This window comes from Convolutriloba macropyga, chromosome 2 (assembly GCF_964194025.1).
Source record: "Convolutriloba macropyga chromosome 2, txConMacr16.3, whole genome shotgun sequence".
In the NCBI taxonomy this organism is placed as follows: Eukaryota; Metazoa; Xenacoelomorpha; order Acoela; family Convolutidae; genus Convolutriloba; species Convolutriloba macropyga.
Window position 1 is genome coordinate 26,450,478 of NC_134469.1, and position 23,635 is coordinate 26,474,112.

At 36.0% G+C, this 23,635-nt stretch overlaps 1 protein-coding gene across 2 annotated transcripts in view; it reads left to right on the forward strand.

Moving 5' to 3' along the window:
- LOC142358564 (uncharacterized) overlaps window positions 1–23,635 on the forward strand; it is a 319,087-nt gene that overhangs the window by 289,883 nt on the left and 5,569 nt on the right. The window contains exons 2-9 of one of the 2 annotated variants that reach the window (XM_075409970.1): window positions 524–769; window positions 2,922–3,083; window positions 3,160–3,252; window positions 3,297–4,021; window positions 4,276–4,470; window positions 13,167–13,339; window positions 13,730–14,045; window positions 14,699–14,888. In XM_075409970.1, coding sequence (XP_075266085.1) covers window positions 588–769; window positions 2,922–3,083; window positions 3,160–3,252; window positions 3,297–4,021; window positions 4,276–4,470; window positions 13,167–13,339; window positions 13,730–14,045; window positions 14,699–14,888 — 2,036 coding nt within the window. In that variant the 5' untranslated portion in view covers window positions 524–587. The remainder of the gene's footprint in view (window positions 1–523; window positions 770–2,921; window positions 3,084–3,159; window positions 3,253–3,296; window positions 4,022–4,275; window positions 4,471–13,166; window positions 13,340–13,729; window positions 14,046–14,698; window positions 14,889–23,635) is intronic. The other variant, XM_075409971.1, reaches the window with a different exon arrangement.

Below are 23,635 nucleotides of genomic sequence, written 5' to 3' on the forward strand. Positions count from 1 at the left end.
ATTCTAAAGCAAATGTTGAATGATATCATGATGCGGTACAAACCAGAAAACGTCTGCACGTGGCAGATCTGTTGTGACTGTCAACACTGCAGAGAGACATGGACTAATTTTATATAACTGTTTTGATCGAGAGAAATCCCTTCTGTAAAGAAAATCCCCAACAACAACACGATAATTAAAAATTCCAAATCTAAGAGCCGAGTAAAATTTTTATTATTGAACTGCCACAGTTGCCAACAGAAGAAAGACTTTTTCCAGCCTTTGGGACTCAAAAGACGTATTTTGCCGTTCATGTGGGACCGTGTGGTGCTGACTTTCAACGAGAGAGTGTTGTGTGCATGGACCTTATTCTGTGATTGCAGAAGATAGTGGAGATCAAATTACAATGGGAGCAATCCCCTCTGCTTGATGCCGAAAAGCCCTAACAACAACAATTAATTTTTCCCAATCGCTTCATTAATTTTGAATACGCCCAAGTTTGTGTCGTAAAAAAGATATTGTAAGTTGTTGGTGTTTTTGTTTCAGTTGTGGTTGTCCGAGTTTGAAATGATTCCGATGTTGAACTGATTCTTCTACACATTTCGATTATGTCTACGAGGTATGATACGCCTAGTGGAAGCAGCCAGCGTAGAAAACTTGTCAGCGATTATGACGATGTTAGCTCAGAATCTGATAATCTGTTGCATCCTACTTTAGTCGACTCTTCGCGTAAAAAGTCGAAGAAAAAGAAACATAAAAAGGAGGAGCGGTCTCGTGAGACGGAAACACGGTAAGAAAATTTTTACTTCGATAGTTTGTCAAAGCTTAATGAATTACTCTTGAAGTTATTTGTTACTTAATTTTTACAAGCATTAAAAGCTCATTTAAATTAGTATTTTGCAGAACAAATTTCATGGTTCTATTAAAGAAGAGTTTTGATGGATAAAACATACAATGAATATATCTGCGTAACGAAAAAACGTATCACTAACAATTATGCTCGAGTATATGTCCAAAGTAGGGAAATTATGACTGTTGATATATGGTTGCGATCAATTTCTATCGTGGAATATGCCGAATATAAAAAACCTGTCGAGTGTTTCATTCCAAACTCGGGCATATGCTAAATAATATGCTTAAAATTCTTTTCTAATGATGATAGTAGATATCAATGGTTTCTTAATTTTTGATGTTCAGTTGTACAAAGCTTCAGCATCGAGTTTTATTTAAATCTAGAACATGTAAGAAAAAATGACCGCGTAATTAGTTTTATGTGGTGGAAATTTAAAAATCAAGCATCATTATTCTCTTAAATGAGAAAAACAACGGTCGGGTTTCTTCAATGTATCTTAAAAAAATGTGTTGAACTCCCGCTTTTTTTTTCGTTCTTAACCTGGTTTGTTTCGTATAAGCTATTCTCCTATTTAAAAAGCTTCGACTAGCTTCCACAGTCTAAAAGCATTTTCTATAAAAGATATCTGCGAGAAAGATTTTTTAAGTGTTCTTTTGCTCGCTTGAGCGATCTGTTTTGTCGTGAGTTCAGGCATTGAGATGCTAAGTGAACTTTTGAAAGGCACACCTTTTTTGTTCCTTTTCCTCGTGTCGGTTATGTTTAAGTCATTATTTTCGCTGGCGGCTCTTGTGCATCTTTTTTGACAATTCAAATAGTATCAATTTTTTGCTGCTGTATAATTTGTAATATTTGTCCAAACATTTTTGATGACTTTCTTTTCAAAACGAGACAAACAGAAACAGTAGTTTTGTCGGTTTGGCTCAATATTTAATTGCTCCTTCTTTTTTTTCAACAAAGTATTTTTTTCGATGTTATTTCAGGTCTTGTCTTGCTGTTTTTTTTTGTACTTTACGTTTTGTTTATATGCCGCTTTTTAACATTTTGCTCAATCTTCTTGACTTCTTCGGCTAGTTTCATTTTTCGCTTAATCTGATCAAAATACTTTCAAGCAGCAGCTATTCAGCCAAGCAATCCAAAATGAAAAGAGTGAATATTGAGAACGAAAAAAAAACAGGAACAGTTAAGCTCATAAAGACCTGCTTCAGAAGCACGGTATTTGATCTTAAGTATTTTTTGTTACCAGCTCTAATGCTTATTGCTAATTATACTAATCTCTGTATCCTTCCTTTTTAAAATTTGAATCTGCCTTATTAGGAAATGCAATCGAAATGGTGAGAACTTTTTCTTTTTTTCCAAAATAATCAATTTTTTCTGTTCTTGGATATCAATGGCGGCTATTTTCCGACAACCTGCAGAGTATGTTTTGTTCATAAATGTTTCGAAAGATAGTGTGTTGGGCGATTTTGCTGAGAATAAACGTGTTAGCACCACTGTCACATTGACCGCCTTAAGTCTACTCAGAAAATAATTTTGCTTTTTTGAATTAATAATGGATGGTACAAGCGTTCAAGATGAATAAATCAGTTCTGTTTTTTTTCTAGTTTTGTGTGTTGAATTTTGACTGCTTTTTTATTCCTTTTGATTCGTCCCTTCTTCTCTTAACCATTGAAGGTCTGTTTCGGGCGAAGATCCATAATATTGCATAGATGTTCTCTAATGAATTGGGCATCAATGATGTATTGATGACATAACCGGCCCCCCATCTGCAGGATTGTAAAGTAAAGTAAGTCCATAAAATTGGAGATGATTCTTGGTTGAAAATACAAACTTGGTAGCCCGTTAACGAAGAAATAAATTTTGAGATCAACGAAAACGTTACGCAAGAAAAAATCAACCTATACAAATTTGCGGATTTCAATGAACGTTTTTGCAAAAATAAAACGAAGTGCGTGATAATAAGTGCTTAATAAATCGTAATAAACCGATAAACGCAAAAAAATAAGGCAGCAATTTTGCAAAACTGCGGCTCCGCGGAAAATTTAATGAGGAGGTCAAATTTGACGAGGAAGCATCAATTATTTTCTTTTAGCTCATACGGTGAAAAAGATGACACATATGATGAGAACACAAATTGGGGAAGTGAGAGGAAAAAGAAGAAGAAAAAGGAGAGGAGGCGAAGTCCAGAAGACCACGAATTTCTTGTAACGAGCGGTTACGAGCCGTCTCGGGTATCCAATGAAGACGGATATCAGTGAGCTCTAATAATGAATTTTTCGAATTTTCGTTTACGTTCAAACGGAAAAGCAAGCAGTCTTGTGTTGTTTTAGGGACAAAAACAAGGATTCCAAAAACAGGAAGCGAGAACGACGATCTAGCGGCGACTATCACAGTTCACCGTCAAAACAGAGATCGGATAATGAGTAGGTACTTCTTTTTCTGCATTGCGTCAATATCACTATTATAGGAGTTTTACTTTTCGCAGCTTTGGTTTACAAAAACGGCCCAGAACAAACAGATCCAGGTCTTTGTCCCGCAATAACGACAGTCAGTCCAGAAGTGCTTCAAAGTCAACAGAAACAACGGACAGTAGATCGAAGAAGTCGAAACGCAGTAGAAAAGATGATTACTCACGTAGCAGTCGCCACAGGACGCGTTCTCCTGAACACAAATCAAAGCATAAATCGTCATCATCTATTCAGACCACGTTTAAATCAGAGTTAGACAAGATTCAAACTATCAAACGTCCAAGTATGGAAGAAAGCAGCTCCGCGACAACTTCATCCGCTAGTACTCCTGTAAAACCCTTGACTAATTTCACTATCAAGGAGACAATAACACCAAAAACTCACCAAGTTAAAGAAAATAAAAAGGAGAGTAATGAGAACACAACTGAGAGAGGTTCTGAAAGCAAAAATCCAAGTCCAGAGAAGGAGAAAAGTCTGATCATTTGTCCTCCCCCTCCGCCGCCGCCTCCTCCACTTCCACCAGACTTGCTATCACCGCCGCCACCTCTACCTAAAGAAGAATCCACAGCTACGCCTCCTTTGCCAGCTGCACCTAGCGAGTCTACAGCTGGCTCCAATTGCGGTGGTGAAAGGATACGGAAAGACAAATTAACCTCTTTCCCAATGCCTCCTGTTGGCATGACTGCGCCTTTGTCAGACAGTGATGATTCTTCTGATAGCTCGGGTATGTTGCTGACTAAGACAACTAATTTTTTGTTCTGATTTTGACTGTTATCGGTCTTTGCATAGCTTTCGACGGAAGACCTCCGACGCAGAAAAATTATTTTAACAAGTATAGTTCTCCGTTTTACTTTTCTCGACATCTGCGATTGCATTTTCATCACCAGTTGCATTAATTTAAAATTATTTTCCAAATCTTCATGAACTTGGATTCTGAATATTGGAAAATAAATTCTACAGTTACTATGATGCTTTCAGCGGGATCCCCATCACCTTCAGAGTCGTCGTCCAGTCAGGACGATGACAGCAAAAAAGATATTGTGAAAGGTTCTTCCAATGCCGCGAAGGGAAGCTCCGTTTCCGAAAACAGTGGTAGACCTGTGCCGTCATCAAGTGGACACCACTCTGGGAGGAAATCTCTGGTAGAGGACCTCCCTCTTCCAAAGCTATATCGTAAGTTTTCTCCGAGAAGTCAGTTGAGTATTCTATTTCACCGATCGACACATGTCCTAGTAACTAATAATTTTGCATTAAAATGTTACCCAAACTGTTATAGTTATTGAGTCCGCAATGGCTCTGGAGTTCTAATTTGAGCTAAGTCATTTAATATAATAGCTTTTTATGCCTGTCTGAATCGTGTAGAATTTTACTGAGTTTTGATCCTACGAGATATGCATAAATTCAAAGCCATCAGTTAGATCGGATTCCTTAGAGATGACTGAAAACTTTTTAATACCTTAAAAAGTTTTCAGTCTTTTTAATATCTTTAATAGCCGCCCTCATCTTCTCAGCCGGCTATTATAGCGCTCCTATTTTTTTTTTACTTCGTCGAATAAAAAAATGTTTCGCTTTACCTCATTTTGCCGCCTTTTCAACATTTTGCGTGAAATCTTTTTGACTTCTCTAGGCTAGTTTCTCTCTTCTCTCATTCTGCTAAAAGTGATTTTGAACATCAGTTGCTCAGCAAAGCAATTCAAGATGAACAGTCAGTATAAAAAATTGAAGTCAGAAATAGAAACGGGATAAACCCATAAAGCCCAATTTTAGATGCCCGCTATTTGAACGTCGGTCCTATAAGTATTAGTTACCTCTCTCTAATGCTGATTGTTATTGATAGTAGCCCCTGTAGCCTCTCTCTAAGAAACAGAAGTATGTTCAACTACGAAATGCCATCAAAATAAATCGGACTTAAAAAAATGTTTTTGTACGAAAATCTTTTTTTTTCAATATCTTCTGTTATTTCAATCCCAGTCATGCTTATTGGAATCAACGGCGGCTATTTTCCGGCAATCTGCCGGGTATGTTAATAATATCTTAAAAAGTTTTCAATCTTTTTAATATCTTAAAAAGCGATTTTAATATCTTATGCTGCAAAAAGTCCTTGAATGAAATTTAGTGATAAGGAACAATTTTTAATTTTCTCAAATTGTGAGAGTTGGACATTACGATGCTGTTTTTTTCCCAAGGTAGCCTGACTTGACTACGAAATGTGTTAGAGGATTCTGTGAATTTCACAATGCTCGTCCCCCTTTGAAAGAAATTTGTATATTGGTTTTGGTCTTGTGTGTGGCTATTTGAATTTCCAAGTATGTTGCAGCGTGCCTGAAGAAACGTATTCAAAAGTTATCGTTATTAATTGAAAACTTGATCAATATAACTGATCCTCAGTGCGTATTTGGCACTTTATGTTTTTAATTAGGAGTCCCAAAACTCGTTTAATCTCTTAACACCAGCAAACTGACCAGCGAATTGGTCGAAGAGCTTAGTATGTTCGATAAACAGTCAGTCAAAGGGAAGCGTTTTACAAAATAAATGGAAAAGTTTTCTATGCTGATGTATGGAATCAAATCTCTGTGCCAATAACCATGTCTGGCTTGGTCATCAGACAAGCTCAAGAGCAGGTCGCGGGCGCCTATGTGGGCTCGGGAGTACCATCAAAAAATTTTGTTCATAGAATCACTATTCAGTATCCGTCTGAAAATCCTAGCTTTCAATGATCTTTCAAGTTCTTGAAAATTTTGTTTTTCAGCATACACAAGAAGCGTTCAGGTGTCAATTGCTCTTTTCCTGTCCTCATTTTTTCGTGATATATACTCATGAGTAGCTGGCCTCATCTTCTCAGCCGGCTATTATAGCGCTCCTTTTTTTTACTTGTCAAACTTTTCGCTTTACCCATTTTTTTCGACATTTTGCCTGAAATCTTTTGACTTCTCTAGGCTAGTTTCATTCCTCTGTCATTCTGCTCAAAGTCCTTTTAAACAGCAGCTGCTCAGCAAAGCAATTCAAAATGAAGAGAGTTAGTATAAAAAAAAATCAAAGTCAGAAATAGAAACGGGATAAACCCCATAAAGCCCATTTTTAGATGCCCGGTACTTGAACTTTGTTATCATAAGTTTTAGTTACTATCTATAATGCTTATTGGTGTTGATACTAGACCCTGTAGCCTCTCAGTGAGAGACAGGAGTATGTTCAATCACCAAATGACATCAAATTAAATCGCACTTAAAAATGTTTTTATACAAAAATCAATTTTTGTTGACATTTTCTTTTCTTTCAATCCCAATAGAGTTATGGTAATCAACGGCGGCTATTTTCCGGCAATCTGCCGGGTATGTTTTAAGTTGGTAACAATCCTTTGCAATTTTGAAATTTTGTTCTTAATTAAATAGTTTCAAGGCCATGTTTGGTTCTAATTTCCATCTAGGCCGAAAACCTCTATATTTTGTTTGTTAATAACAACCATTTAAAATGATGGGAAATTTATCATTTTATTAACAGCCGCGACAGCAATTACAGATGGCTATTTGTGCGCTCCTAATTTTTTACAATTCAAAGAGTTTGAATTGTATTGGGGCGCTGTTTTTTTTTTTAAGATCTGTTCACACATTTCATGATTTTTGAAGTCAAATTGGAGTCGTGATTTTGCTCACGCCAAAACAGGAAAAGGAGCGAAAAAGTGAGTGGTTTGGCAGCTTGAAATTTTTTCGCTCTAATTTTAAAGGAGAGTGAGAAAACGGTGTTTGAACAAAAATTCGCTTTCTCGCTAGTGTTTTTTGTTCACTTACGGCAATTTCATTTCGATTTTTTTTCTGTTTTCTCGATTTTTTGGAGCAGATTGTTTTCGAAAAGTTTACCAATCCATTCAGAGCTCATTCTAGGCACAGTTTTTTTGTTTTTACTAAATTTCCATTTCTCGCTAGTGGTTTTTTGTTCACATACGGCATTTTGACATTGATTTTATTTTTTCTTAAATTATTTTGATCTGAAATTTTTAGAAATGGTTTTCTCAGTTCACTCAGACCATTCTAGGTCTAATTTTTTTTTTAGTGAATGAAAATTCTTGGAATTGTACTTCAGGACTTGTCGTGATATGTTTAACTTCGTCTAACATTTTTGTTTCGTCTTGGCCTGACTTTTTCAACGACTTCAGTGACTTTACTGCTTTGCAGTTAAAATTTGTCTGCGTGACGTCATTTCTGCTTTTAGGTCGATTGCGTGAGTCACCTCGCCCAAAGGAATGGCTTCTGAGCTCGTTTATGGAACTTTGTTTTATGAACATTTACTAGTTAAAGATCAGTAGTGTGCATCTTAAGTAGTGCCAAACTTATATGCCCTATTTCTTGAGTATTAGTTTTGAGTTATTGTTTTCAAAAAGCAATTTTGAAATAGCCCTTTTAGGGTTTTTTCCTTATAGACCGTATGTGTATCATAATAATGACAGTACGTATCTAATCCAAAAAATCTAGTGGCCTACTAAATGACTTTTGGTAAATCTGTCTATCTTGTTTCTTTAGTTGTTTCCATTCATGGGAGGCCACATGCGTCTCGCGGCTATTTTCCGACAATCTGCCGGCTATATGTTTTCTTGACGGTAAACATGTATAATTGAGAAATACTGTTGGAAATGCTAACGTACTTTTGAAATAGTTTTAATGATAAAAAGGTGCCAATATTTGTGTGAATATGTACTTTTCAACACCAAGAAGTGTGTAAACTGGATTATGGACCCGCTTGAGAGATCAGCAAATTTTTACAATTGACCAATACAACGTGAAGTGCTGATCTATGGAACAACCGAAGACCAGAACACCTGAGAAGCACCCTGAGATTCAATTGAAAACTGTCTCTTGAAATTTGAAACTTTTTTCTCTGCAAATAGAAATCTGGCTTTATAGAACTTCATAGAAATCTGGCTTCTTTCCAGAGTTAAGAAATATTGGATATCTCTTAAGTTGAAACACAAATAATACTAGCTAAAATAGTAGTTATAAAGTGGATACGAGAGAGCTCAAACAAGCCCATTTTTAATTGTAACTGTCCCCTTAAAACCACGCTGTGATGCATCGAAATAGCTACTCTTGAATTGCTCCATTTTGCCCTTAAAACATGTCATATCTCACCCTTAGTTTTTCAATTCAGTGTTAACAAGAGGATTGAGATTTCAGAAGTCTGACGATTTGAAATTAGTCTGCGGAGGAAAATAGTTTGAAATTTGTCTGTGGGAGAAAGTTAATGGCTTGTCTTTGAGTTTGCGCCTAGATAGCGGCACCGCCGTTTCCACCCTTGGCAATACTTTGTCTTCAAACGAATTTGAAGTCAAGCACAAATAGTAGATGTAGTAGATATCTATGACGAAGGCCACGCAGTTGTCTGCCATGGAAGAGGGATATCCAGACGGCTTTCTTTTGCCGACCGAATGTCATCATCTTGCGCAAGAGCTTATTTTTATTCAGCTGTTAAGAACGGAATCTCGCTGACACCAATGCTTGTTCTGGAGACATTTTCCGCCTTTCATGGATAGCGTGGCTGACCCGCTGCGTTTGATGTTACATTGACTTATCTTTCGCAACCAAACCTTATAAATGATGAAGCTGAAACGTCAGGCGCCATTGAGGCAGCCGATAAGCGCAAATTTGCTCTTTACGAACGCAGTTGTTCAACCGATCTTTCTTTTTTTGTACTCCTAGCAGTTGAATTGTTAGGCGGTTTTACTCATATTTTAAATAAGGAATTACATCGCATTGCTGTGCTAGCGGACAGCCAGCAGTACCATTCTCACTGTCTCGCTCTGACTTTTAACAGGCTGTAATCATTTGTTGCTCAGCTGCAGACACATGGCAATCGATCACAGGTTTGCCGCAGTGCCATGCACAGATTGAAAACCCTATTGTATGGGTTCGTTAGCTCAAAATGAAAATCCTATTGTGTGGTTCGTATTGCAGCTATGATGACGTCGTTGTTAGGCAAGTCGTTCCGCGAGTTGAACTGCTATTGATCATTTCGGCACAGTGGTTAATAGCCGTGTCAGCAATTCCAGGCGGCTATTATTGCGCTCCTATTTTTTTACAATTCGAAGAATTTGAATTATATTGGGGCGCTGTTTTTTTTAAGATGTGTTCACACATTTTTCAATGACTTTGATCTTTCAAAACGGGATAAACAGGTAAAGCCCATTGGGCATTGAATTTCATTGAAGACCCAACTTGGGCGTTAGTAGTTCCTCGAGTGCTAAGAATGGTGCAGCTGCTGGGACGGCCTTAATTTAAGGTTAAAAGGTCATTTTTAAGAGTTTTTGGGCTCAAAATGGTGCAATTTTTCATGTTTGTGATTTTTTTTGAGTTTTTGTTTGATTAGTCTTAGGTTGAAGTTTTTAGAAGTTGATGAAGGACTTTTGCGAGACAAAATTAGTTGTTATGACTAGCGTTTTAGTACTACAAACACGCAAAATGATACTAATTTTTACAATTTTTTTTGAAAATGTTTGTCATTTTTTGTGTTTTTCCAGCTTTAGGGAACATGGAATCTCCTTTATGGTTTGATAATAGGGAACTGCGTAGTTTCTAGTAACAATGGATTGGTTTTCAACATTTTATTGTCTCGAATTTTAGCATTTTTTTGATAAAATCTGCAATTTTTATATGGTTTCCTAAAGGTTTTTTTGTCAATTTTTGATGTTTATACATTCTCAAGTGCCAGAAAACCTATTCCACGGTCTGATATAAAGTTACTGTATGGTTTTTAGTTTCAGTGGATTTGTTTTCAACAATTTAACCTTTCGAATATTAAAAATTTTTTGGATAAAATTAGCATTTTTTCAAAACGTTTGTCTTATTCAGTTTTTCTTGCTTCAGTAGCCAGATAACCTCATCCAAGCTTAGATAGTATGCTATTAAATGGTTGCTAAGGGGCAATTGGATGGTTTTCAACATTTTAATACAACTAATTTCAATTTTTTGAAACTTTCCTAAATTTTTGCCTATTGATCTTGGATTTTTTAAGGCTTGAAATTGGGTTACTGGATAGCCTCTAGAGACACAGAGATGATTCTGAAGATATTAATATCATGATATTTAGCAACATTTCATTAAAATTTGCAATAAATTTTATTTTTTTTAAGAAAAGATTTGGTCATTTTTGAGTTAATCGATCTTCAAGGGCCAATGATTTTTTTTCAGGTCTTGCAGATGTAATTCTGGACCAATTTCAGAAACAAAAATTTTGAACAGACTTTTCATATAGGTATACTTAAAGAAATCAAATTTTGCCTTAGGGCTAAAAGCTTCACAAGAGTTTTAGCAATGAGTATATTTTTGTTTAGTTTGATTGTTTTAGTTTCTCAATTTTTTGAGATGATTTGATTTTGTTTGTGTTTTGGTTGACATTGTTCAATTGACCTGCTGGTCAGGTATAGTACTTCTATTTTTATCATTCAATATTAATTGTATATCAGGATTTGTCCTGCAATGTTTTTTTTTACTTCGTCTAACAGATTTTTGTTTCGTATTTGACTTTCAATGACTTCAGTGACTTCTACTGCTTTGCAGTTAAATTTTGTGTTGGTGACGTCATTTCCGCTGTTAGGTCAATTGCGTGACTTAACTCATTCAAATAAATGATTTCGGAATTCACTTATTGAACTTTAAGTTTTATGAACCTTTACTAATTAAAGATCAATAGTGTGCATCTAAGTAGTGCCAAACTTATATGCCCTAATTCTTGATCATTAGTCTTGAGTTTTTGATTTCGAAAATCAATTTTGAAAAAGTTACTTTAGGGCTCTTTCCCTATAGACCGTATATGTTTTATAAAAATGTCAGTACGTAGCTAACCCAAAAAATCTAGTGGTCTACTAAGGGACTTTTTGCCAATCTGCCTATCTTGTTTCTTTAGATGTTTCAATTCATGGAAAGCCTCAAGCGTCTATCGCGGCTATTTTCTGACAATCTGCTGGTTATGTTTAAATTATTAAGTATTATAGATGTAATCTGAGCGAAGGCGTATTACCGTGTTCGATGTTTTGAATTGTGTTGTGGCGCTGTTTTGATTTTTGGAAGTCAAATTGGTGATGATTTTGTTCACGCCGAAATAGGAAGTGGAGCGAAAAAGCGAGTGGTTTCAAGGCATGAAATTTTTTCGCTCGAATTTTAAAGTAGTGAGAAAAAGGTGTTTGAAGAAACATTCGTTTTCTTATTAGTGGGTTTTGTTCGCATACGGCAATTTGAATTTGTTTTGACTGTTTCTTTTCGGTTTTGATGATCGGGTTTTTTAATGATTTTCTCAATCTGTACTTAGTCCTTTTTTATTAGACTAGTTTTTTGTTTTGTCAATAAAAATGCTCTGAGTTGTTTCAGGGCTTGTCCTGGCATGTTTTTTGTTTCGTCGTTTTGACGCTGTTTTTCGTTTATATTTGTTCACGTAGCAAAGCTGAAAGTCAATCTTTATGAATGACTTCTTCCGCTCACTAAGGGCGTTTCCGGGCGTGACGTCATTTCTCACTCTAACCAAGTTTTTTTAGTTCATTTGAGTGATTAGCTTTTGGTCACTTGATTTTTGACATAACTAACTCAAAAAAAGTAACTCATTCAACGGAACTCTTTTTGACCTAACACACTCAACTTTTGCAGTTTAAAGCTTAAGTTTAATTTGAATTAATTTAAGGTCAGATGAACTCAATGTGTCTAATAAAGGTCCTATAAAAAGGCTTCTGCGGAATTATTTTCACAAGTTTTATTAATTTAGCTGAATGTTTTTTTACATAGCGTTTTGAATGGCGCCAGTAACTTTTTCGATTTATATCTATATCTGTTTCTGTATATTTTACGCCACGCAAGTCTATTCCAGCTACCTGCCGGCTACGCTCAAAAGTAGTCGCGAGTTTTTAACCAAGTAATTTGTCGTTTCGTTTTATTAATAGCAGCGTCAGCCATTCCAAGCGGCTATTATTGCGGTCCTACTTTTTTTCAACTTCGTCCAACAGATTTTTGTTTAGTCTTAACCTGACTTCTTGGAATTTACTTTTTCAATGACTTACCTCACTAAAAACTTATTGAACTTTAAGTTTTTAAAAGATTTACTAGTTTAAGATCAAGAGTGTGCATCTAAGTAGTGCCAAACGGATATGCCCTAGTTCTTGAGTATTAGTCTTTAGTTTTTGATTTCGAATAGTAATTTTGAAAAAAAGCTCCTTTAGGGCTTTTTCTTTATAAAGGGTATGTAAAAATGACTCTCCGAATCTAAATAAAAAGTGATCTATGGTCTATGAGACACTAAGTGATAGTGGTCTATGAAAGGACTGGTGGTCAATCTGTCTATCTTATTTCTTAAGTTGTTTCAATTCATGGGAGTCCACAAGCGTCTCGCGGTTCTTTTCCGGCAATCTACCGGCTATGTTAATAAATTTCATGTAAATAAAGCACTCATTCTGCCAGATTGGTGAACTAGAATAGTTAACTGAACTAGAATTAGTTTTATTCTACCACACTTAATAGTTAGTGCATGTTTGCTTTTGTATACAGCTGTATCACCTTCACCGCCTCGTCTCAGTAAGTGAAGCTCAACGCGGATCTATTCTACCACCCCTGTCCTCACTTTATTGGGCTTGAGACATTCTCGAAAGTTAATGGCGCCATATAGCATTATTTGTCATTTGCTATAAAAGGTGGGAGGGGGGGGGGAGTGAAACAGAATATATCCAAAAACTCTTCAATTCTTTCGTTTCTTGACTGAGATCTCTGTGCGAGTTTAATGTCAAATATAACACAACCCGTGGCTTCTTGAATTTCTTTATAAATGAGCATAGGCATAGAAATAACAGATTTTTTGTTATTTGCTCTCGAAAGTCTATTGTGCTGATGCTTAATTCTTTTCAGCAAATAGCGGAGCTTCTAACCCTGCCGTTGCTTCGATTCACAGTAACAAAGTGAAGCAAGAGCCAGTGCCCGTTCCTGGGGATGAAGATAGTAAAAGTACGGGATCTGCAAATAGCAATTCGCCTCATGGTGCTGTGGATACTCCAGAACCTCCTAAGCCCAAAGTGCTCAAGGTTAGACTGTCTTCACAAACTTTCTGCTAGTGGTGTTTAATTTCGTCAAGCTGTTTATTTGATGCTATATAAAGGGCAATGGCTGCGGCTTCGTTGAAAGCTGAGAATTACTAGTGGTTACTGATTTAGTCTAGAACTGTATATAGGGATCTGAAACAAACGAACATAGAATCGTGATTTTCTGTGTGTATACAAATAATTGATGCAGAAATTATCCAATGGTTCTATTTGCAGCTAACTTTAGCTCGAAACAATTAATGGAACTCTCAATGCTCGGAAAAGCCTTAGTTTGTTCGCAGTCTTATGAAAACAAAGTTATGTTCTTACGGGAGAAAAATCAGTTTGTGCTCGGAGATTGATTGCATATTAAGGTAGAATGTGTGATTGAAGGTGCCCAGCAACATAGCCAAATTGAGGGCAGAGCAGCGTGCAGTAGAGACCTGGCCATTTGGGAGCGTCGAACAGTTTGAGCAGCTGGGCCAGATTGGAGAAGGCACGTTTGGTCAAGTGTTCAAAGCCAGACACAAAGAAACAGGAGTGATGTATGCTCTGAAGAAGGTGCTAACAGACAAGGAGAGGGAGGGATTCCCTATCACTTCCATCCGGGAGGTCAAAATACTGCGACAGCTCAAACATGCTTCCATTGTAAACCTGGTAGAGATAGTGACAGACAAAGCCTCGGCTCACGAGTGGAAAAACGGCAAAGGTTGGAAGCGACATTTTTTGCATAGCAATATTTGCTGCACAATGTTAAGATGAGCCAGTAATGTCAATGAATTCCCTTCGATGAATGTCGACCCTAATTTCAACCAAATTTTTCTTAGATCTTATGCAACGCAATCTGTGACGTAGTCAAATAAGATTAGTAAGAGCTCGGTCGAGTTGCTGAACCTATTTGATTCCTAAAAATGCGTGAGATCTTAGAAAAAAATTATATGATTGTAATTAATTGCTCTCAAACGAAGTTTGTAGCAATTAAATTAGTACTGTCGATCTTTTTTAAGCGATTTTTCGCTTGACCAATTTTTCGTCTGACCCATTTGACATTTCGTCCTCAAAAACGGGATAACAGGGCGCCCAGCGGGCATTAACTGCTCTTAGAGTCTTTCAGCTCATTAGTCTCCAAGTACGCGATTCACAGAAACTATTTTGGAGACTTATACTTATGATGTGATAAAGGGTGGTTCTTAGAGGTTAAAGAACCCCCAACCGCTCGCCGGTCGTTTGAGAGCAATTCGCCCGACGTTAGTTGGTTATGTTCCTATTATAGCTTTAGGTTTGGACTCGTGCTTCTCAGTTGAGTGTCTACAATTCAATGGCGTACATAAGCATTAATAAACTTGTTTTGTGGTTCTTCAGGTAGTTTCTACCTGGTGTTCGAGTACATGGACCACGATCTGCTGGGAGTGCTAGACAGTCGGCTGGTGCAGTTCACGGAGGATCACGTGAAGAGTCTCATGAAGCAGTTACTGGACGGACTGGCTTACTGCCACAAGAAGAAGTTCCTTCACAGAGACATCAAGTGCTCCAACATTCTCATCAACAACAAGTATTGCTCTCACTTTTATTAATTGCTCTCAAAGAAAGTTTGCAGCAATTAATAAGATCTCTTTGTCGTATTTAATGCGACTGAACGGCGAGGCATCCTTTCTAAGCTAAAGCTAGCCGCTAACAAAGTTGGTGGCTTGTTTCAGTACCAATATTTTGAATCTTCGAAGTCTCAGGAACGAATGAGTAGTATGAATTTGCCCTCTGAAGCGTAAAATCTTTCCTTTCTGAAAAAATGAAACTAACTTAAATCACGTGGTTATTTGCGCTGAGTCAGATAAATCAACGATTCGCTGGGAGGAAGGTTAATTTTGTTTCGGAAGGCAAAAAAAATTATTCAAAACAACTCATTCTGAATAAAATTCTGCAGTGTTCTGTAGATTCCTATCTGTATATTCCTAAATTTGTTGATTTAAAAGTATCAAAATACTTACTTTTATATCTTAAAATGCGTTTTTACAAAATACTTGAAGATTGTCGGCCCAGCTCCAAATGTTTTCTGTTTGAAATCCTGAAACTAGGCATGCAAAAAGTGGAAAAAAACAAGTTGAAACCATTTGATTAATTATTAATAGCCGCGAAGCCATAGCGGCTACTAATGGGGACATCGTGGTTTTTTTTACAATTCAAAGAATTTGAATTGTATTGGGGCGCTGTCTTTCTTTAAGATCTGTTCACTCATTTTTATGATTTTTGAAGTCAAATTGGAGTAGTGATTTTGGTCACGCCGAAGCAGCAAGTGGAGCGAAAAAGAAGTGGTTTTGCGGCGTGAAATTTTTCCCCTCTAATTTTAAGGTAGAGTTAGAAAACGGTGTTTGAACAAAAATTCGCTTTCTTGCTAGTGGTTTTTTGTTTCATTTTGACTTTGATTTTCAGTTTTTTAATAGCCGCCCTCATCTTCTCAGCCGGCTATTATAGCGCTCCTATTTTTTTTAAATATGCCCCCCCTATAATCATTGGAAAGAGAAAGTACTGATATCATTTGAAAGACCTCACATTGTAGAATGTTTTTTTAAATTTAGTTTTTCGATTTTCTGAAAAATAAGAGTTTTCACTTTTTGATGATGAAGTAGTTGTGTGAGCTAGTTATTGCTAGTTCTTGTTTGCTCCTAATAAGAAAAATAGCGCAACTTTGTACTAATAAAAAGATTTTATGTTAGGTTCGCATTATAGCCTTTATATAATCTCCTTTTTAATAGCCGCCCTCATCTTCTCAGCCGGCTATTATTGCGCTCGTATTTTTTTTTTACTTCGTCAAACTTTTTTTCGCTTTACCATTTTGCCGCTTTTTCGACAATTTGCGTGAAATCTTTTTGACTTCTCTAGGCTAGTTTCTCTCTTCTCTCATTCTGCTAAAAATGAATTTGAACATCAATTGCTAAGCAAAGCAATTCAAAATGAACAGAGTCGGTATAAAAAATTGAAGTCAGAAATAGAAACGGGATAAACCCATAAAGCCCAATTTTAGATGCCCGCTATTTGAACGTCGTTCCTATAAGTCTTAGTTACCACCTCTAATGCTTATTGGTGTTGATAGTAGCCCCTGTAGCCTCTCTCTAAGAAACAGAAGTATGTTCAACTACGAAATGCCATCAAAATAAATTTGTACAAAATTTTTTTTTTCAATATATTCTATTCGTTCAATCCCAATCATGCTTATTGGAGTCAACGGCGGCTATTTTCCGGCAATCTGCCGGGTATGTTTACTGTTTTTTCGATTTTTTGGATCGGATTTTTTTCTAATTGGTTTTCCCAATCCATTCATAGTCCGTTCTATGTCTAGTTTTCTGTTTAGTCAATGAAAATTCTTTGAATTGTACGTCAGGACTTGTCCTGCTATGTTTTTTTTTACTTCGTCGAGTAAAAAAATGTTTCGCTTTACCTCATTTTGCCGCTTTTTCAACATTTTGCGTGATATCTTTTTGACTTCTCTAGGCTAGTTTCTCTCTTCTCCCATTCTGCTAAAAGTGATTTTGAACATCAGTTGCTCAGCAAAGCAATTCAAAATGAACAGAGTCAGTATAAAAAATTGAAGTCAGAAGTAGAAACGGGATAAAGCCCAATTTTAGATGCCCGCTATTTGAATGTCGTTCCTATAAGTCTTAGTTACCATCTCTAATGCTTATTGGTATTGATAGTAGCCCCTGGAGCCTCTCTCTAAAAAACAGAAGTACGTCATGTTCAACTACGAAATGCCATCAAAATAAATCGGACTTAAAAAATGTTCTTGTACAAAATTCTTTTTTTTCAATATCTTCTATTCTTTCAATCCCAATCATGCTTATTGGAATCAACGGCGGCTATTTTCCGGCAATCTGCCGGGTATGTTTTAAGTTTTTTATCTGATTTTTTTGTAAATGGTTTTCCCAATTCACTCATAGTCCGTTCTAGGTCTAGTTCTTGTTTAGTCAAAGAAAATTCTTTGAATTGTACGTCAGGACTTGTTTTTTTTTACTTCGTGGTCTCTATCGATGATTCTTACCACCTGACTTCTTGGAATTTTTGGAATTCTTGGACTTTTTCAATGGCTTCAGTGACTTCTACTGCTTTGCAGTTACAATTTGTGTCTGTAACGTCATTTCTGCTTTTAAGTCAATTGAGTGACTTGCCTCCTCAACAAAATGAATGCAGATTTCACTTATGGATTTTTAAATATATGAACATCCACTAGTTAAAGATCAATAGTGTTCATCTAAGTAGTATGCCCTAATTCTTGAGTATTAGTCTTGAGTTTTTGGTTTCGAATATCAATTTTGAAGAAGCTCAGTTAGTGTTTTTTTCTTATAGAACGTATGTTTCATAAAATTGAAAGTCAGATTCTAGCCCAAAAAGTCCAGTGGTCTGTTGAAGGACTGCTGGTTGATCTGTCTATCTTATTAATTGCTCTCAAACGAAGTTTATATCAATTATATTAGTCCTGTTGGTCTGTTTCATGCGATTTTTTCGTTTGACCAATTTTTGTCTGACGCATTTGAATCTTCGTCATTAAAAACGGGATAAACAGAGGTCATTAGAGGCCCTTAGCCGCGTTTAGTAGTACTTCAAGTGCATAGTGTGGTGAAGCTACCGGAAAGGCCGTAGTTTAAGGTTAAAAAGTCATTTTTGAGCCAAAATTGTTGCAATTGTTTGTGTTTTTGCTGTCATTTTTTTGAAGTTTTTGTTGGGGCAGTCTAAAATTGAGCCTGTTGAAAGTTGATAAAGGTCTTTTGCAAGTCATAAGTACTTTTAATTACCAATTTAAGAGCTATATGTTTTGGTAATCCAAACAAAAACAAAACTGCAAAAACAACAAACAAAATTGCCGAGGGCCAGAAAACATCATTAGGGTTTGAATAATAAGTAAGAAAAAAATTTTATTGGCCATGGAATAGGTTTCAACTTTTGAATATCACAAATTTTAAAACTTGCATTTTTTTTTTAAATTTTTAAGAAAATGTGTCATTTTTTAGGTTTCTTCAGTCTCAAGAGCCAAGGAATCTCCTCTAGGGCTTGATAATAGGTTACTATATAGTTTGCAGATGTAATGGAATGTTTTTCAAGATTTTGTCATCGCAATTTTTAGCATTTTTTTCAAATAAAAATTCTTTTTTATTCGTATTTTGACATCTATTGTCATTTCAGGTTTTTTCAGCCTCAGGGCATAGAAAACTTTTGTTATGGTTTAGTTCTATGCTACTGAAAAATTTTCTTTAGCCATTGATTAGTTTTCATTTTTTTTAATCACAAATTATATATAAAACTTGCAACTTTTTTCAAGTTTTTTGAGATTGTTTATCATTTTTTAGGTTTCTAAAGCCTCAGGAGCCAAGGAACCTCCTCTAGGGTTGGGTAATAGTTTACTGCATAGTTTCTAGATGTAATAGAATATTTTTCAAGACTCTCTCACGAATTTCAGCAACTTTAAAAAATGTTTGCAATTTTTTTTTTACTATTTTTGATTTTGTTTCCGGCACCAGGGGCCTTTGAACTCCTCTAAGGTTTGATAATAAGCTGCTGCATAGCTTCTAGAGTTAATAGATTGGTTATCAATTTTTATTGACCCGATTTTTCTACAATTTTAAATTTTCTTTTGAGTTTTCGGATAATTATTACCATGTTCCAAGTTTATGGATCTTTATGGGCCAGTAAAAATAATTAGGCTTGAAATAGGAATACTGGATAGTCTCTTGAGATAATGAAATGGTTCTAAAGATTTTATTATCCCAAGTTTTAGCCAGATATTGTTAAAATTTTTGAATGTTTTGTCATTTCTGGGTTTACCGATCATTACTGGCCAACAAAACTTTTTGTCTTGCAGATGGTTTACATGACGGAAAACCAGAGACAAAAACTTTGTGAACTGGTTTTTACCGCCAGATCTGGAAACTTGCAGTGTCGAATCTCATGGAAATTTATCCTAGCTCTCTCTGTCGGTTGGGGTTTCTTTCCTCTTTATCGTTCATGTTTTATCTCTCACACTCTATCCCTCTCTCTCTCCTTAACTCTTTTGTTGATGCCGCAATTAAGCTGCTGTCATAAGGCGTGATGTCATAATCTATTTCCTTCACCTCACACCCCTTCAATGAATTTAAATATAGACTGTCTAAACCGCGGCTAGCTAATGACAAAGCCAACCGCTCGCCGGTCGTTTGAGAGCAATTCGCCCGACGTTAGTCGGTTATGTTTTCTTTAGTTATTTAATTCCATGGAAGGCCACAAGCGTCTATTGCGGCTATTTTCCGGCAATCTGCCGGCTATGTTTTGCAACACCAATTGAAAGCATACGTTAGTAAAAGTTAGCTGTTTTTTGGGTCCTGTTAATACGATTTTTCATTTGATCGGTTTTTCTTCTAGGCAGTGAGTTAGTCGGTTATATTGTTCCCCTTCTAGGCATTAAATGCTAATCGCTAAAGCTAATTTATAATTGGCTAAGAGTTTTTGTTGTTTTGCGTTGAGTTGTTTTGATTTTTATCTGTTTTGGATTTTTTGCAGTTTTTACTTAAAATTTTACAAATTTGGTGCATCGTAATTCCTTTGAGATCAATAATTTCAAGTTTGGAAGTTCGATTTGTAAACTTTTAATTGCTTTATTTTTGAAGTGCCAACAAAAGAAGCAGCCAACATTTAAGAAACCCTTGAATAGAACTTTCACAATTTGCCTAAATTTTGAAATGACTCTAATAGAAATAGTTGAAGGTGCTCGCATCAGTTATGTCGATGTCCATATTGCCGTTGGGTTTTTAATAAGCCCAAAACAAAATTTCATTCCAGCACGGAAGAAGTTTGATGCAGAAGTTTTTCATAGTGAACTTTTTAAACGAGGATGCATCATCAAGTCTTTTTCGGTTATTTTATATTTATTTTATTTGTTCTGTATAATTTTTGAAAGCTAGAAATGGCTTCTTTCACTTCGTGAAGACAGCGTTTAGTTTAAATTGCTTAAGTAACTTCTGGAGAAGAGAGATATGTTTTCAGTTCATGTCGTTTTTTGTGAAGGAGCAAGAGAAGTGGGTGTGGAAGTGTTCGCTAATCGAGCAAAATTTTTGATCTCGTGCGCCCCTTTTTTGAAAGCAGTTTTCGTAGTTCTAACTCTATTTTTAGTCTCATGCGTTTCTTTTAATTATGGAAACTAGTAATTGTGCGTTTGGACGCATTTTTGGCCATCTGAAGCATATATTATAGTTCTAACATTTAGTCTTCTGTATAATTTTTGAAAGCTGGAAATGGCTTATTTCACTGAATGATGTGTCAAAATGCTAAAGTAACCTAAGCAGCAAAGAGGAGAGTGTATTTGTTCATGTCGTTTTTGGAGAGGGCGCTAGAGACGTGTTTGAGAAGTATTCCTTAAGCGAGCTATTTTTCTTATTTCACCATTTTCTACTCCAACATTTTCAGTCAGACGTTTCTTATCATTATCTAAACTAGTAGTGTTGCGTTTGGGAGCGAGTTTGACCATCTGAAGCAAAATTTACTGTTGTAGATTTAATTTTCAGCTAATTTTCAAACCATTTCGCCTTCTTTACGAGTTTTTAAGCAATTTTCAATTGCTCTCAAAGGAAGTAAGTAGCAATTATATTAGTCCTGTCGGTCTTTTTGATGCGGTTTTTTGCTTGACCGATATTTCGTCTGACCCATTTTTAGTTTTTGTCTCAAAAGCTAGAGAAACCGGTAGCGCCCAGCGGGCATTAAGTGCTCTTAGAGCCTTTCAGATCACTAGTCTTCAAGTATGCGATTCATAGAAACTGTTTTGGAAACTTATACTCATGGTGTGAAGGTCGGTTCTTAGAGGCTGACCCCCCCCCCCCCCCACCCCACTCTCATCAGCCCCCTCTCACTTCACCCACATCCCCACCCATTATCATCGTTCAGGGCGTAAGGGCCGCGTGCAGCCAAAACGTCCTCACACCGTGCACCCCGCTCCGCTCACCTCACGCCCCTTCAATTAAGCTAAAGCTAGCCTCTCTAAATGGTGGCTAGCTACTGACGAAGCCAACCGCTCGCCGGTCGTTTGAGAGCAATTCGCCCGACGTTACTCGGTTATGTTTAAATTCTTCTTTCTTTTATAGCATTTGGGTAGTTCTTTAGTTAAAATTGGCTGTTCAAGTTGTTTTGATTGTCTTTCATTATGGATTATTTTATTTTTGGTTTGTTTTTGATAAAGAAAATTGATTTATTGTCAGCAAATGTTTGCCGGTTTTTTGGTTTTTTTGCCTTCGGATTTTGTGCTTCTCGCAGTTTTTTTAAATAATCTCTTAATTATAAGCTATCTGATAGTTGTTACTACTTTGATGTGACGCTTGACAGAAATGGAGAAATGGCTTTTTTGACTAAAATAGTTTGTACATTTTTTATTTTTCTGTTTTTTGTTATCTGCCTGTACTTATTTTCTGTACAGTATTTTCATTGACAATTATTGTTTGGGTGACTGATCTAGGAGGCGATGTAATTAGAGTTTTCTTAGGTGTTCTGGTGTGCAATTTGCAGTCAAATTTTTTGTAGAGAAATTGTTCGAACTATACAGCGAATGTTTTTTTTTAATTTTTTCTTTAGTCATTTTTCCCTTTCGTTAGTTTTCTCTTCATAACCCGATTGTGTTGAATTGTTTTTTTGATTGGCCTTATTTTCTTGCAAACTACACATCATACAAGGTCTTTTGCCAGGACCTAGCTTTTAAAGATACAACGTAAGTATTTTATATCAGATGCCATATCAGTGTTTGTAACTTACTTATCTAATGTTATTTTTCCTTTTATTGTTTTAATGTGATGATTGAGGCAGTTGCATTAGGTCTGTGAGAATTGTCAATTTTCTACCTCGAGCTGTGCGTGTCGGAAGTTCTTCATACTATGTTTTCAAGATATCTGCTCACATGTTTGTTGATGTTTGAAGTCAAATTAGAATTGATATGGGTCTCGTCGAAACAGGAAGTGCAGCTAAAAAGCGGATGGTTTTGCGCTGGAAATTTTTCAGTGTTTCCACCATATTTCGCTTTCTCGATTGTGATTTTTTGTTCTAGTGCGGTAATATGACTTTTGTTTCGCTATTTTTTCTGGTTCTCTTGACTAATTGTTTCAAAAGGTCATAATTGTGTATTTGGAAGTAATCAAACGGCATTAATGGTTTATATGTTGTCCTGTTTTTTTAATCCCCTTAATGACGGGTGCATTGGCATACTTATTTTGCTTTTTAGAAGCAAATTATTAATTTTGTTTGATATCTAAAGGTTTTAACTACTTTGTCACAACTTGTTTTCAAAATTAATTGCGACTTTTTTGTACAGTTTTGTAGTTGCCCCTGTTGTTTTATCGCTCAATCTTATTAATAACAGATCATTCCGGCTGCTTATTAGGGTTAATTTAATCGAATTATTCTTAGTTCACAGGTAACGCTTTCTATGACTTCGACACTTATTGTTTTCTGAAAGTATCAGCGATTTTCAAAGTTTTTGCTCGATTTTTTTTGTTATTTAGGTTTTCGGGTAACTAAGTCTCATAAAAGACAAGTGTTGTTGGTTCCTAGTGAATCAAACACGAGTCTTACTATTGTTTGAAGATTGTAGCATTGGTTTGTAAGACTTAAGTTATTTCTTTTCATATTTGTGGATTGCTTTGTCTTGATTGATATTGTTGCTTTTCTTGTGGTCTTGTTGTTATTGTTCCTTTTCTTGGGGTATTGTGACTTAGTTAAAAAACTAGAGTTCGCATTGACTTTTGTGGCGTCATTTTGGCCATTTTACTAGCTTCAGCTTTTACATCGGCTTAGATACCATTTATTTTTGAAAGTTTTTCGTGAATTCTGAATCTGTCTTTCATTTGTTCTTGTTGTCACTTTTTCACCTAACGGAGATGTTAATGGTTGTTCGATTGGAGAGGTGTACTTTTTTCTGTGATTAAGGATTTAGGTATTTAGCCTTGTTTTCCTTTCTTTGAAGCCACTACTTTGAAATGTATTCTGATTTTTGCCAAATTTTCTCTTCTGATTTTTGCCAAAACGTATGTCTGTATTACACAGTAACGATTTTCACTTTTGACTATTGACTCACCTCACTTACTGTTTTAACTGAATGGATTGTAACTTCTTTCACTCATTGAGTTGCACAATGTAATGAATAAAGAGGTCGAAATAGCAAAATCAACAACGGGATAATACGATAAAAGCGGGTCACTAAGTCATAGTGCATTGTGTTATCAAAATTCATTAGATCGATTGCTAGATGACATTATTATTAAGTTTATCATCCTTCAGTTTAGAGGCTAAATTAATTATTAT